This window comes from Pipistrellus kuhlii, unplaced genomic scaffold (genome assembly GCF_014108245.1).
Source record: "Pipistrellus kuhlii isolate mPipKuh1 unplaced genomic scaffold, mPipKuh1.p scaffold_m20_p_2, whole genome shotgun sequence".
In the NCBI taxonomy this organism is placed as follows: Eukaryota; Metazoa; Chordata; class Mammalia; order Chiroptera; family Vespertilionidae; genus Pipistrellus; species Pipistrellus kuhlii.
Window position 1 is genome coordinate 4,162,089 of NW_023425515.1, and position 13,645 is coordinate 4,175,733.

At 59.9% G+C, this 13,645-nt stretch overlaps 1 protein-coding gene and 1 pseudogene across 1 annotated transcript in view; both read left to right on the top strand.

The window, feature by feature from the left end:
* The first annotated feature begins 2,391 nt into the window (after positions 1-2,391).
* The window catches only part of LOC118724889, a 45,875-nt gene continuing 34,621 nt past the window's right edge, over positions 2,392-13,645 (top strand). The window contains exons 1-3 of the mRNA XM_045585211.1: positions 2,392-2,678; positions 3,142-3,387; positions 3,596-3,850. Coding sequence (XP_045441167.1) covers positions 2,408-2,678; positions 3,142-3,387; positions 3,596-3,850 — 772 coding nt within the window. The 5' untranslated portion in view covers positions 2,392-2,407. The remainder of the gene's footprint in view (positions 2,679-3,141; positions 3,388-3,595; positions 3,851-13,645) is intronic.
* LOC118724882 lies at positions 7,631-10,603 on the top strand (annotated as a pseudogene).

A 13,645-nucleotide genomic window follows, 5' to 3' on the forward strand; every position in this document is an offset into this window, starting at 1 on the left:
TCTGGGCTGGGCCCCCATTGAAAGAGGAGCCCTCATCCCTGTGGGAGTTTCCCAGACTCCTCCTACCCCCGCCTGCCCTCCTTCCAGCAGGAAGGCCCCACTCCTGCCAGACAATCCACATCCACAAAGAACGTGGGTGCCCCGTGTGGTGTGGGAGGCAAAGGGGCCTCTGCATTGGGCTGGGCCGGAGCCTCTGAGCTCCTCGCTCCTCCCGAGTCTCCTCAGGAACGGACGGTAGGCCATGCTTGTCCGGGGATGACGGATCTCTCATGGAGAGGTCCCTCCACTCCGGGCGGGGCGCTGGGCTTCAGCGGGGACAGTCCGCAGCTGCTGTTTTGTTTTGATTAACAATAGCACATAGTTGTTGTTTATTTTTATTATTTATTAAAAATATATATTTTATTGATTTTTTACAGAGAGGAAGGGAGGGGGATAGAGTTAGAAACATCAATGAGAGAGACTCATCGATCAGCTGCCTCTTGCACACTCCCCTCTGGTGACCTACCTGTCCGCAACCAAGGTACATGCCCTTGACCGGAATCGAAACTGGGACCTTTCAGTCCGCAGACCAGACCGACGCTCTGTCCACTGAGCCAAACCGGTTTCGGCAGTTGGTTGTTTTTTAAATAGGCAAAAAGAGAAAAGCAACGACAACAAAAGCACCCGGCAGGGAGGGTGTTCAGGGGGTCAGTGTCTTTGGGGAGGAGAATGCCGCTTTAAAACGGGCCGAGGAGAGCGGTGGGGAGACAGGGTCGCGGGGCGACTGTCCCTGCGTCTGGAGTGTTTAAAAAGCCGCTGGGGGGGGGGGCAATGGAAAGATATGTACACATATAATACAATAATAATAATAATAATAATAATAAGCCGCCCTGCGAGCCGGTTCTGGAGCGGGAGGAGCGAGCAGGCTGACCGACCGGCGCCAGAGCCCGGCTGCTCGGCCCCAACCGGACCCTCAGCCCCGGGGCGGGAATCGGGCGCCCAGCCCCCAGGTCTTTGTTGCAAACGGACCGGTTCTCCTCGGAGACTTCTGGCCTTTTCTTCCCCTTCTCCGCCCCGCTCCCCGCCTCCTCTCTCCCTCCCCTCCTCGCAGGAGGCGCCTGCAGTCGCGCTGGACCCCGAATTCAACCGCAGGCGGACAGCGGGAGTCTCTCTCCTTAAAAAAAAAAAAAAAAAAAAGCAGCCGAAACGGGTGTGGCTCAGCGGAAGGGTCCCGGTTCCTCTCCGGTCCGGGGCATGTGCCTTGGTTGCGAGCGCGTCCCCAGTGGGGGGTGTGCAGGAGGCAGCTCATGGATGCTTCTCTCTCATCGATGTTTCTAACTCTCTATCCCTCTCCCTTGCTCTCTGTGAAAAATAAAAAATATTTTAAAAAAAGAAAAAGAAAACCCCTCTGATTGACGCTCTCTCCTGGCAGCATTATCAAAAGGCGAACTGCGCACTGGCTTCCGTTGCACCTCCCCTTGCTCCGCCCGAGGCCGTCCTGCTGTTTTCCACTGGAATCCGGCCGGGCTCTGCTCCTCCCCCCAAAACGGAGCGGAAGGGCGGGCCAGGCGGACTCGGGACTCCGGGTCCCGACGTGGCACAGGGCGGAGCTACCCTCCGCGTAGCGTAACTGGGCCTCAGCGAACCAATCAGGGTCAGCCGGAAGTGGGCCGCGGAGCGAGGGCGGTACTATAAAACGCGACCAAGCTTCCGGCGCCATTTTAGTCCTGCTGCCGCTTAAGAAGAACAGACGTCATGCTGGCACGGACTTCGGGCTTTCTGCCATTGCAACGGACTGGGCTCCCCGGTGGTCCGGGGCAGGCAGTATGGAGGCAGGGGGCGAGGAGAAAGCCAGGGAGCGAAGGAGACACGGAGAGAGGCCGCCGAGGGACGCCCAGGCCGCTGGGGGCAGGGGCAGGGCCGTGCCCTCCCGCGTCGGTCTCCGGGCCGCCGCCGCCGCCACCACCCGCACCGGCACCGCGCCCGGCCGAGGAGCCGCCTGTTCCTGCGCGTCCGCGCGGAGGAGGAGGAGGAGGAGGAGGACCGGGAGGGCGCCGTGACCTGGCCCAGCGCCACTGCCCACAGGTTCGGACCTGGACCGGGGGTGCGCGTGCGCCGTGGAGCGGCGCCGGGGGAGTGCGGGCCTGCGCCTTCCGGTGCGGGGGGGGGGAGGTGGAGGAGCTTCTTGCCCATGCCCAGCAGGGCTGTAGCTGGGAGGAGGGGCAGCCCAAGACGTGCTTCATTTTTTATTTATTTATTTATTATTTATTAAATAAAATTCACAATTTTTTAAAATATATTTTATTGATTTTTTACAGAGAGGAAGGGAGAGAGATAGGGAGCTAGAAACGTCGATGAGAGAGAAACATCGACCAGTTGCCTCTTACACACCCCCTACCGGGGATGTGCCCGCAACCAAGCAAGGTACATGCCCTTGACCGGAATCGAACCTGGGACCTTTCAATCCGCAGACCGACGCTCTACGGCTCAGCGGAAGAGTTTAAAAAGGCGGGGCTACAAACATGATGCAAATTACGACCGGTTGCTCCCCTCTGACGGCTGGGAGGTGGGCGGGGCGTGGGAATTCTTAACCTTCCTCCTGGGAGAGCGGCTGAGAGAGGAGATGGATCTGTCTGGGTATGCAGGTGTCCGCCGCCTCCTGCTGCTCTCCTTGCTGTGGGAGGCCACTGCTCCCCGCTGTGAGTTGGGCAATGGAATCGGGGCGAGGGAGCAGCGTGGGGACGGGGCCCTGAGGAATGAAATGCGTGGGACACTGCCGGCCGGTGGGGCACAGACCCCCCCCCCCCCCAATCGCTCCGCGATCATCTTTGCGGGAGCCGTTCAGAGCCTCTGCATGCCCGGCTGCCTCTTTCCCGGGGAGAGGACGGACCTGAGCCTGTGGCTTGTCAGAAATGGTCCTGGGCGAAGGGACCAGGAGGAAGATGGGAGCCAGGAGGACCCGGGGGTTCTGATGAACGGCTCCCCCCGTCCCGCCGTCGTCCCCTCCCTCCCCTAAAGCTTCTCCAAAGTGGGAGAGGAGCCCCTGCCATCTGGACCGAACGAGACAACGGCCGCCCAGCATCAGGGGGTCACGTGCTGTCAGGGATGCGGGAGGGGCCCTTGGGTGGCTTTTGTTCCAGCCCCTGCGTGTCTCCCTCACAGGTGCCGTCTCTCTGCGCTATAACTTCACAGTCAGGACTAATGGACAGCCGTGGTGTGACATTGAGGGCCGGGTCAATGGGAACACATTTCTTCATTTTACCTGTGGTGGCCAGTTCACACTCACCAGTGTTCCGGACATGAATGCCACACGGGCCTGGGGCGAGCAGAGAGACACTCTGCAGTCCGTGGTGGAAGAGCTCAGGGTGCCCCTGCTTGACATGAGAGCAGAGATTCCTGCAGCCGGCGGTGAGTTCACAGAACCCGGGGCACAGGCAGAACAGAGGTGAGGGCTGAGTTGCGTTTGGGTAAACGTGGGAAGTTGGTCCCCCCCCCTGAGACTGGGAGCCTCAGAGGACAGAGCAGGACCAGGAGATAGAGGGGAGCGGGGGGCTGGACACCAGTGGAGGCTCTGCCAGACCCAAGGCTGACCTCCTTCCCACGGTGCTGGGGACAGGTCCTCTCGCCCTGCAGGGCAGCATGGCGTGTGAGCGGGAGTCCAGTGGGCGCACCAGCGCATCCTGGCAGTTTGGATCGGATGGACAGCCATCTCTCCGCTTTGACTCAACGAATGGACACTGGACGGTGTTGCGCGGCGAAGGCAGGCGGTTAAAGACAGCATTGGCGGGTGACAGAGCTATGACCCACCTCCTGGTTATGACCTCAACTGGAGTCTGTAGGCAGTGGCTTCAACAAGTGGTGTGCACACAAGGTAATTCTGCAGAGGGAGGGAGGTTGTAGGTCCCTTGAAATGACATTCACACTGTGTGTGGTGTGTGGTGTGTGGTGTGGTGTGTTTGACTGAGAAAGTGACCCTCCACGACAATAATCGATTTTCAGAGAATGAGGGCCAATGATGTGTTCTGGGATCTCTGTTGTGGTTTCCCACCTCCTCAGTCTCTGCCTGCACATACCCTGGGCCACTCACTCACCGGGGTTTCTTGCTGACTGCAAACCTGCGGCCATGGTTCTGTTGCCTGACCTTTTCCGGGTCCTGTTCCCTCTTCTCAGCATCGTTTGTCTTCTTCAGCTCCCCTGGTCTGTTTCTGGAATCCTTTAACACTCCTCAGTGAGCTCCTGCGAGGATTCTCTACCACCTCCCCCCCTCCTCTCCTCCTTCCTGTCCCAGCAGGCGTGACTACTGTCAGCCTTGCTTCCCCGTTAGCTGTGTGAGCCCCAAGGGCCCGGGCCCACCTCCTCCCTCTGCTCCAACCCCAGGACCTGTCCCTGGGCGGCCACACGCAGAGGCAGACACTGCTCGGCAGGGTCCCCGGGACAGCGGGGCTGAGGGCCTCTCCGTGGAACTGGGTTTTAAACGGCTCTCACTCTCCTGCTTCCATTACAGCTGCATCAGCCACGGCCACAGCCAACAGGCCCGTCTCCTGGGTCCTCCCTGGGATGCTCACCTGCGCAATCACAGTTGGCCTCTCAGGCTGGGCCTTTACCTGACAGGAACCAGGGCATAATTACAGGCGCCATAACAGGTACTGATGGACGGCACACGCACGCTCTGAGCAGCACTTCAAACCGTGCAAAGAAGTGAAATTTGGGTTCCTGAATGGTTTGCCTCCAAACAAGAAAAGTTCTATTGGGACGTTGCCCACAGATTACCTGTAAGATGGGGGAAATGTGTAGCTACAATGGGCATCACTTTGAATAAAGCTCTTTTGATATTTCCTTTGAAATTATTCTGTTTTTGTTTTGTTTTTTTTAAATGACAAAATCGGCCATTATTAACTGCTACACTGGATGAGAGCAGTGGAGCATCTATTGTGTCGAGGTGAGGAGGATTAGGGAGTGAACTTGAGAAACCCGGGTTGGTTGAAGGTAGTCATTCCCCTTGTTAATTTATAAAGGCTCAAATATAGGGGTGGGTTGGGGAGGGGGAGGCAGAATAAGTTGTATTTTTAAAAAAGAAAGCTTGGTTTGATATAAACCCTGCCCCGACTCAAGCGAGGCTGGCCAAGAACCAGTGTTCAGAACAAGAGCAGAGGGGGATTCTGGACACGTCTGACCATCTCATGGGCAGTCACTGTTCGCCAGGACAGTCATGGCGAGTACTGTGCCAGACCGAGGGAATGGCGTGTAGCGCACCACACAGCCACTAGCCTGGACTCCCGCCTAAGGGCTCCCTCTGGACACCGACATGAGAGGGACCTCCGCTCCTGGTGGGCAATGGGATCGGGGCTCCAGCCTCCCAGGGCTGGAGCCTGGCTTCCTCCGCCTGCTTCCCTCTCCAGTGGCTGGGAGTCTTCTGGCTGCAGGGCGGGCAATCCCCAGAGCCCAGCCTGGCTTCCCCCAGACTGCCGGAGCGGAGGGGGGAGGGGGAGGGAGCCGCCCAGGCAGGGCTTCCTCCACCTGCTTCCCTCTCCTCCCTGGAACCCCCCAGTGGCTGGCAGTCTTCGCCTGAAGATGCTTCTAAGGAAAGGCTCCCCCTGTCTGTGTGTGACCTGCGTGTGATCCTATTGGCTCACCGGGGAGGTCTCCCTTACTAAACCTGGCACCTTGCACTCAGGGCCAAGGGAAGCGGCCAGTGTGTGCTCATGTGCTTCAGCCACCCCAGGCCCCAGTGGGCCTCAGGCTCTGGCAGTCAGAGAGTGAGGGCGGCCTCTGGAGGGGACAGCTGGGATCACAGCCAGCCCCCCCTCGGAGGCCACGTGTTCTCACTAAACATTGGACTTGGATCCTCACAGGAAACCACCAAGGGCAGCAGGGCCCTGTCTGAAGAGGCACTGGCTTTGGGAACCTGTGCTTTGGAAACACTTTATTTTTTATTTTCAGCAATACAAAAGATAAATATTTATTCAGAACAAAACTTGTAACAATGGACTTTACATTCCAAGCCACAAAGAAATAGCAAAACTTAATGCAAAGGGAAGACAAAACCCCAATGTATTCTCCTTTAACTTGGTAACACTGACCCAATGCTCTATCGCATGGCCCATTTCACAAGGACATTTCAGAGGTAAAAACTCACTTATAATTCTGGGTTCAAACAGCCTTTCTCCTGAGAGTCAGGAGTTTGCAGGTGAACTGCATTAGCCGCTTCTCTGGGGTGTCTGACTATTGAGACTAAGGTGCAAATGGAAACCTTTACTAGGTTTCCTTACCCAGGAGCACCCCGATTGCTCATGGTGGCAACAGATGGGGAAGGGGAAGGCTCCCAAAGGACCCAAAGGGTGAAAATTCCGGGAGAAGACAAGGCCCAGGGAGTAAGCAGTACAAACCTCCCCTCCCCCAATCACACACACAAAAAAGAACCAAAACTAAATTCAATAGAGGGACTGGCAGCGTATCTGCACACTAACAGTTTTTGGAAGTCCTGACTAATGAATGAGTCACCAATTCAGGAAAGGCTGAAAGGGAGTAACCTCAGTCTAAGAAGCCTGAGAGATATATCTCTTGTTTAAAAGGATCTCTTTCAAACACGATAGAAAATAGTTTCAAAAAAAAGTTTTGGCACTTAAGAGGGGGTGAACTGGCTCTGCGTTCACCCTGGCCGGCAGGCAGGCGGGGGTGTTCAGCGGCAGCGGAGGTTCCACGTTGTGAACTTTGGGTGAAAAGCGTCTTCGGGCTGGATTTGCTCCGCCCAGCACCACAGAGTCCTCCCCGCCGTTCTTCTCCCCCCGCCCCCCCGCCCCGTCCCCTTCCTTCCCCTCCTCCCCCTCCCCCTCCCATCCCTCTCCCCTTCCCTTTCCCCTCCCCCTCCCTCTCCTCCTCCATGTAGAATGAATCACTCTCTTGGGAGCGAATTCGCTTTCTCAATCAGCGGCCTGGGCGTCCCTCGGCGGCCTTTGTCCTTCTGTCCTTCGCTCCCCCGCTTTCTCATCGCCCCCCCTCCGTACTGCCTGCCCCTTGCTCCGGACCGGATTGAGGAAGCGGAGCACAGCCAGGCTCCGGGTGAAAACTGGACACCCTCCGTCGGGAACCGGAAACCCGGGCGGAGGAAGGGGAGGCAGCGAACCGAAGCCAGTGTGCAGTTCCCGTTTTGGCCGCGCTGGGTTTTCTTTTTTTAAACATTTTTAAAAAGAAACCAAGGCACATGCCCCGGACCGGAAAGGAACCGGGACCCTTCCGCTGAGCCACACCCGATTCGGCTGTTTTTTTTTGTTTGTTTTTTAAGGAGAGAGACTCCCGCTGTCCGCCTGCGGTTGAAGCCGGGGTCCAGCACGACTGGGCGCCTCCTGCGAGGAGGGGAGGGAGAGGAGGCGGGGAGCGGGGCGGAGAAGGGGAAGAAAAGCCAAGAAGTCTCCGAGGAGAACCGGTCCGTTTGCAACAGAGACCTGGGGGCTGGGCGCGGTTCCCGGCCCCGGGGCTGAGGGTCCGGTTGGAGCCCAGCAGCGGGGCTCCGGCGCCGGTCGGTCAGCCTGCTCGCTCCTCCCGCTCCGGAACCGGCTGGCAGAGCGGCTTTTTTATTATTATTATTATCATTATCATTATTATGATATTATATGTGTAAATGTCTTTCCATTGTCTCCCCCACCCCCCGGCTTTTTAAACACGCCAGACGCAGGGACAGCCACCCCGCGACCCTGTCTCCCAACCACTCGCCTTTAAAAGCGGCATTCTCCTCCCCAAAGACACTGACTCCCTGAGCACCCTCCCTGCCGGGTGCTTTTGTTGTGGTTGTTTTTTTCTCTTTTTTGCCTATTTAAAATAAAATAAAACAAAAGAAAAGAAAAAAAAAACGGTGCTGCTGTTAATCAAAACAAAACAGCAGCTGCGGACTGTCCCCATGAAGCCCAGCGCCCCGCCCGGAGCGGAGGGACCTCTCCATGAGACATGGGTCATCCCCGGACAAGCATGGCCTACCGTCCGTTCCCACCTCCCCGGGCGGCGCCGGACTTCGCCATGAGCGCGGTGCTGGGCTACCAGCCGCCCTTCTTCCCACCGACTCTGCCTCCCAACAGGCCACCGCGCCCTGGCCAAGCCCATCCTGCACCAACTGGTGGGGCGGCCGAGGCCCCGCACCCCCTTCTCCTCCCTGCGGCCCCAGGGCCTCTGAGCCTCTGAAGACAGTGGAGCCTGAGGAAGAGGTGCAGGACGCTCCCAAGGTGCACCTGAGGCCAAAGCACGTGGGGATCAGTTCCACAAGCGGCACCGAGACGGTCATTACCCAGTCGGGAAGGCGAATGTCCCCCCTTTAAAGTAAGGTGTTCTGGGCCGGATAAGAAGGCCAAGTGCATTTGTTGATGGACATTATAACTGCCGACGACTGTCAATGTATTAAATAGATTCTACAATTCCTGGAGGATGGTGGCGGCTAAGGCCGGCCCTAAAATGCCAAAGAGAATATATCCACGGGGACAGCCCGGCTACCGGGGAGCACTGGATGTCCCCAGTTGTCACTTCCCACAAACTGAAACTCACCACCAACATTTCGGACCAGCACGGGCTTACTCTGGCCTTCCCAGGCGATCAGGCGACGTGGCGGAGGAATTACAGTTTTGGTGCTCGAACTGGACTCAACTCCATGCACAAATACCAGCCCCGATTGCAGAGTGTGAGAGCCAGTGACACCCTGAAACCCCCAGATCATACATGTTGGACTTACCTGTTCCCCCAAACAGAATTCATGGCTGTGACAGCGCACCAGAAAGAGAAGATAACCCAGTGAAAGATAGACAGCAACCCTTCTGTGCAGGATTCCGGGAGCTGGGAATGGCAGAAGAGAGGAAAGAACACTGCTCACCCTCCAGTCCACGGGGGCGTACGAGGACCGACACCAAAAGGACAGCGGCACCTCTGACCAGTCCCCCAGCGAGCAGGCGGCCTTCAGCGGCTTGGCTCAGTTCTCCTCCCCAGCTGTCTCCACTGCTGGGGCCTCCCACCTCAAAGGTCTGTGTCCCAGCCAGGGCCAGAGCAACGCCCAGGCCCAGAGCCAAGAGGAGCCCTGCCTGGAAGCCTGCGACGCGGCCAAGATCTCCACCACCACGTGGTCTCAGGAGGGCAGACGTGGTGGCCAAGGCCAAGGGGCACCTCTTCGGGGCCGATCCCGGGCGGCCGGTCCCTGGGCAGCGGGCGGCTGGACAAGGCGTCGCCCGACTCGCATCACAGCCCGGCCACCGTGTCCTCCAGCATCGCAGGCCTGGGCGCGGAGGAGACAGATGGCCATCGTGCCCCTGGGCCAGGCCACCTACCGGGCTTCAGTTTCGCCTCGGCCTGGCCGGCCAGCAGTTCTTCAACAGGCCCCTGCTCTTCCTGCACCCCAGCCAGTTCGCTATGGGGGCGCTTTCTCCAGCATGGCCGCCGGTGTGGGACCCCTGCTGGCCACCGTGGGGGGCGGGGGGTCCACCAGCGTGGCGTGTAGGTTTGGATTCTAAGACCACGGCCTCCGCCACCTCGGCCCAGGGATGTCGGGGTGTCTGCGGCCACCCTGCCCTTCCACCGCCAGCAGCATGTCCTGGCCTCTCAGGGCCTGGCCACGTCGCCTTTCGGAAGCCTGTTCCTTTACCCCTGCACGTACATGGCTGTGAGGCCGCTGAGGCTGCAGCCGCCCCCGCTGCAGCCTCCAGCTCGGGGCACCCCCACCCCTTCCCTCACACACGCCTGCACTACAGCCCCTACTCCATCCCGCACCGGTCCCCGGACGGAAGCAGCCTGCTCACCACCGCCCTGCCGCCCGGGCTCCTGGAGGCCAGAGCCGCAGGGCTGGCTGAGAGCCCGGCCTCGGTGGCCATAGACTCGTGTGCATGCGTGTGTGGGGGTGTGTGTGTGTGAGTGTGTGCGCGCGCAATGCTTTCCAGGTAAAATGCCAGCGCACTGTGTCACTGCGTGTGGAAAGGAATCACTTGGGGACATTTCTTTTTCATGTGTCCTCCCTTCGGGGCGTGGCGGGTGGTAGAGAAGCTGCTACATGACCGTCACTCCCCAGGCACAGCCAGCGATCCCGGGCCTCGGGGAGGCCTGCGGGCTGCACTTGGAGATGCCGGTCAAAGGGATGACCCACGGCCCAGGCAGGACAGGGCAGGGCGGCTTGGGAGTCCATCCATCCTGCTGTTCAGAATGGCGCTCAATTTAACACCAGTGAATTGTTTGTTTCTGGAATTTTCCATCTAATATTTTTGAATCACTACTGATTGCGCATAACTGAAACCACTGGAAGGAGAAGTGCAATAAGGGAGGGTAGTTTAACTGAAACCATGGAAGGAGAAGTGCAATAAGGGAGGGCAGTCGTACTTTTCAGGAGACATCCGGCCTGCCTTTGTGCGGAAGTAAGAAAACGCTCTTCTCCCTGTAGAGGCGTCTGCGGTGAGCCCACGGGAGGCTCCATCAACCAGGCAGAAGCCATCGCTGGGGTCACCACCTACGCTCACTGGCCTCACGGGGCACAGGGACCCGCCCCGCGCCGTGCCCACCTGTGGCCTTGCCCAGCCATGGCGGCGTGGTCCTGAGCCGGCCTGGCTTTGGGTCCCGAAGCCCTGCCTGCGCCTCCTCCTTCCTAGGACGGGAATTAGAAAGCCTTTAAAGTCCCCACCCCCTTAATGCCTAAAACCTGGACCCGCACCAAGCGGCCTGGGCGGAGCAGCCCGGGCCCTCCCCCCCCCCCTCCCCCCCCCTCCCCCCCCTCCCCCAGCGGCCTGGGCAGCCCGGGCCCTCCACCCCCCCTCCCCCAGCGGCCTGGGCGGAGCAGCCCGGGCCCTCCTCCCCCCTCCCCCAGCGGCCTGGGCGGGGCAGCCCGGGCCCTCCCCCCCCCCCCCCAACGGCCTGGGCAGCCCGGGCCCTCCACCCCGCCTCCCCCAGCGGCCTGGGCGGGGCAGCCCGGGCCCTGCCACAGGGCCAGCGGTTTTGGGGGATACTGACCACCCCCATCTTTATGGTTTTTGTGGTGGGAACAGCCAGGTACCCTAGAATGGGTGCGGCCTGGCTCTGGTGGCCTAGGGCTGTCTGGGGTGCCCCTGAGGGGAGAGTGACTAGAGAGGACGAGGTGAGGGTAAGGGAGGGCCGGCCAGCGGAGACCGGGCAGCAGCAGGTGTGCGGGCCCTGACCCTGCCCAGGTGATGCGCTCCAGGTCTCCCCAGGTGGACAGGCTGAGCTGGAAGGCAGAGGGGGAGGGTGCAGAGTGTCCTCTGGTTCTTCCTGCAACAGCCCCGAGGACTGATGGTGGCCAGGAACCTCTGATGGCGTCAGACTCCCCCTGGAGCTGGAAGAGCCAATGTGTGGGTGCGAGGAAGTCGGGGAGCCTTCCAGGATGGGGCTCTCTCGGCTCCCCTGCCTGGGCTGGGCCCCGGCACTCCCTGCAGATCCCCAAGGAGCATGATCCCGGATCTGTGAGCCTCGCACCACTGTCACCAGCAGGCTCCCCACAGGAAAGCACTGTCTTCAGGCCGCAGCAGTCAGCTCAGCCCCGGAACAAACACACAGGCGGGGCCTCAAACAGCAGAAGCCTATGGCCTCCCAGTGTGGACACTGAAAGTCCAAAACCGAGGTGTCTGCAGGGCTGGTGCCCCTGAGGCCTTCGCCTTCACTCAGTTGGCTGTTGCCCCCCTGTGCCCTCACCTGGTCGCACCTCTGTGTGTGTCAGTGTCCTAATCTCTTCCCATAGGGACACCCACCTGTTGGAACAGGATCCACCTAGTGACCTTCATCTAACCGGAACCCTCCCCAAACACAGCCACACCCTGAGGGGCTCAGGGCCTCCCCTGGGGGGACACAGCTCAGCCATGACTAGGCCTAAGCAAGAACTGCAGTGACCACAGCACCACGACAGGCATCTCAGGACAGCTCCGTTATGGCTGCAGCCGCACCCACAGGCCCCCGGCCCCCTACTCTGGTTCGACGACCCGCCAGGCTGCGCTAAAGTGACGGTGTCTCTGAGGACAGCCGCTCTGAGGAGACTCGGGAGGAGCGAGGAGGCTCCGGCCCAGCCCAATGCAGAGGCCCTTTCCCTCCCACACCACACGGGCACCCACGTTCTTTGTGGATGTGGATTGTCTGGCAGGAGTGGGGCCTTCCTGCTGGAAGGAGGGCAGGCGGGTAGGAGGAGTCTGGGAAACTCCCACAGGGATGAGGGCCCTTCTTTCGATGGGGCCAAGGCCAGAGGGATAGAGACACAGGGATGTGTGTGCATTGCTTTCCACTTAAAATGCCAGCGCACTGTGAGAAGGAATCACTTTGGGAATTTTTTTCCATGCGTCCTCCCTTCTGGGGGTCCAGTTTGTTCCAGAAAGAGGGAGGGCACTGCCCTGAGGGCTGTCCCCTGTGCTCCCAGGAGAGGACCTTTTTCCCGCCTGACCACGGGGGCAGAGCCCATCCGGCCACAGTGTTTGCTGGCTTCCCCGTCTGGCCACCCACCTCACCCTCTGTGGTCACTGCACCTGCCGGGCCCCTGGCTGAGCCACCCCTACCCTGAGGCTGAGGGTCCCCAGGCCTTGCTCCTCCCCACCTTAGGGAGTCAGGTGAACACTGCGGCCTCCTGCTCCTGCTCCTGCTCCTGGTGGGGCCCTCAGTTCTGGTCTCCCCACGCCCCCGAAGACCACGTGCTTTTCTCATGTGTGGGGGGTGGGGTAGTGAACAGCCCAGTGTGTATTGCTATGGATTCCCACTGTCTGGACCATGAAGGTGACCTCAGACTGGCTCAATGGCTATTGTCAACTTGATGTGTGGGTGGCCAAGGCACGATCTCTTCTGCCACCTGGTGGTGACAGTTGAAATCACATGTGGTTATCTGGGGCTGGTCACCCCTAGAGAGTGTCCAGTCCACCACCCTCATGAGCCTGGGAGGACGGCAATCTGATCCTCAGGAGGCTTCATAAACCTGCCCGAGGTCACACAGCAAGTTGTCACAGACCAGGACTACCCTGGCCTCCTCAGTGCCTCCTGACTTCAGGTTAAGGGTGACACCGAATACTCACCATGGAGGGGGTGAGTCCTGCCTTGGGGTCAGGCAGATGGGGTGGGTCCTGGCCAGGCCATCACCAGTGGGGAACACCAGACAAGGGACTCAGCTTTAAAACCTGGATCTCACACGGAGTTCTGTTGGGTGCGGCTGCAGCCATAACTCAGGAGCTGTCAGGACCCAGGGAGCACTCTGCCTTTACCCCACCAGGAGGCAGTGTGCACACCTCCTGGGCCTTGGACGTGGCGGCCCGGGTTCCAGGGCTCCTCCACGCCCAGGCCTGGGATGCTGGAGGACACAGTGGCCGGGCTGTGATGCGAGTCGGGCGACGCCTTGTCCAGCCGCCCGCTGCCCATGGACCGGCCGCCCGGGTTCGGCCCGGAAGAGATGCCCCTTGGCATTGGCCACCACATATGCCCTCTTGAGACCACGTGGTGGTGGAGATCTTGGCCGCGTCGCAGGCTTCCAGGCAGGACTCCTCTTGGCTCTGGGCCTGGGCGTTGCTCTGGCCCTGGCTGGGACACAGATCTTTGAGGAGGGAGGCCCCAGCAGTGGAGACAGCTGGGGAGGAGAACTGAGCCAAGCCGCTGAAGGCCGCCTGCTCGCTGGGGGACTGGTCAGAGGTGCCGCTGTCCTTTTGGTGTCGGTCCTCGTACGCCCCCGTGGACT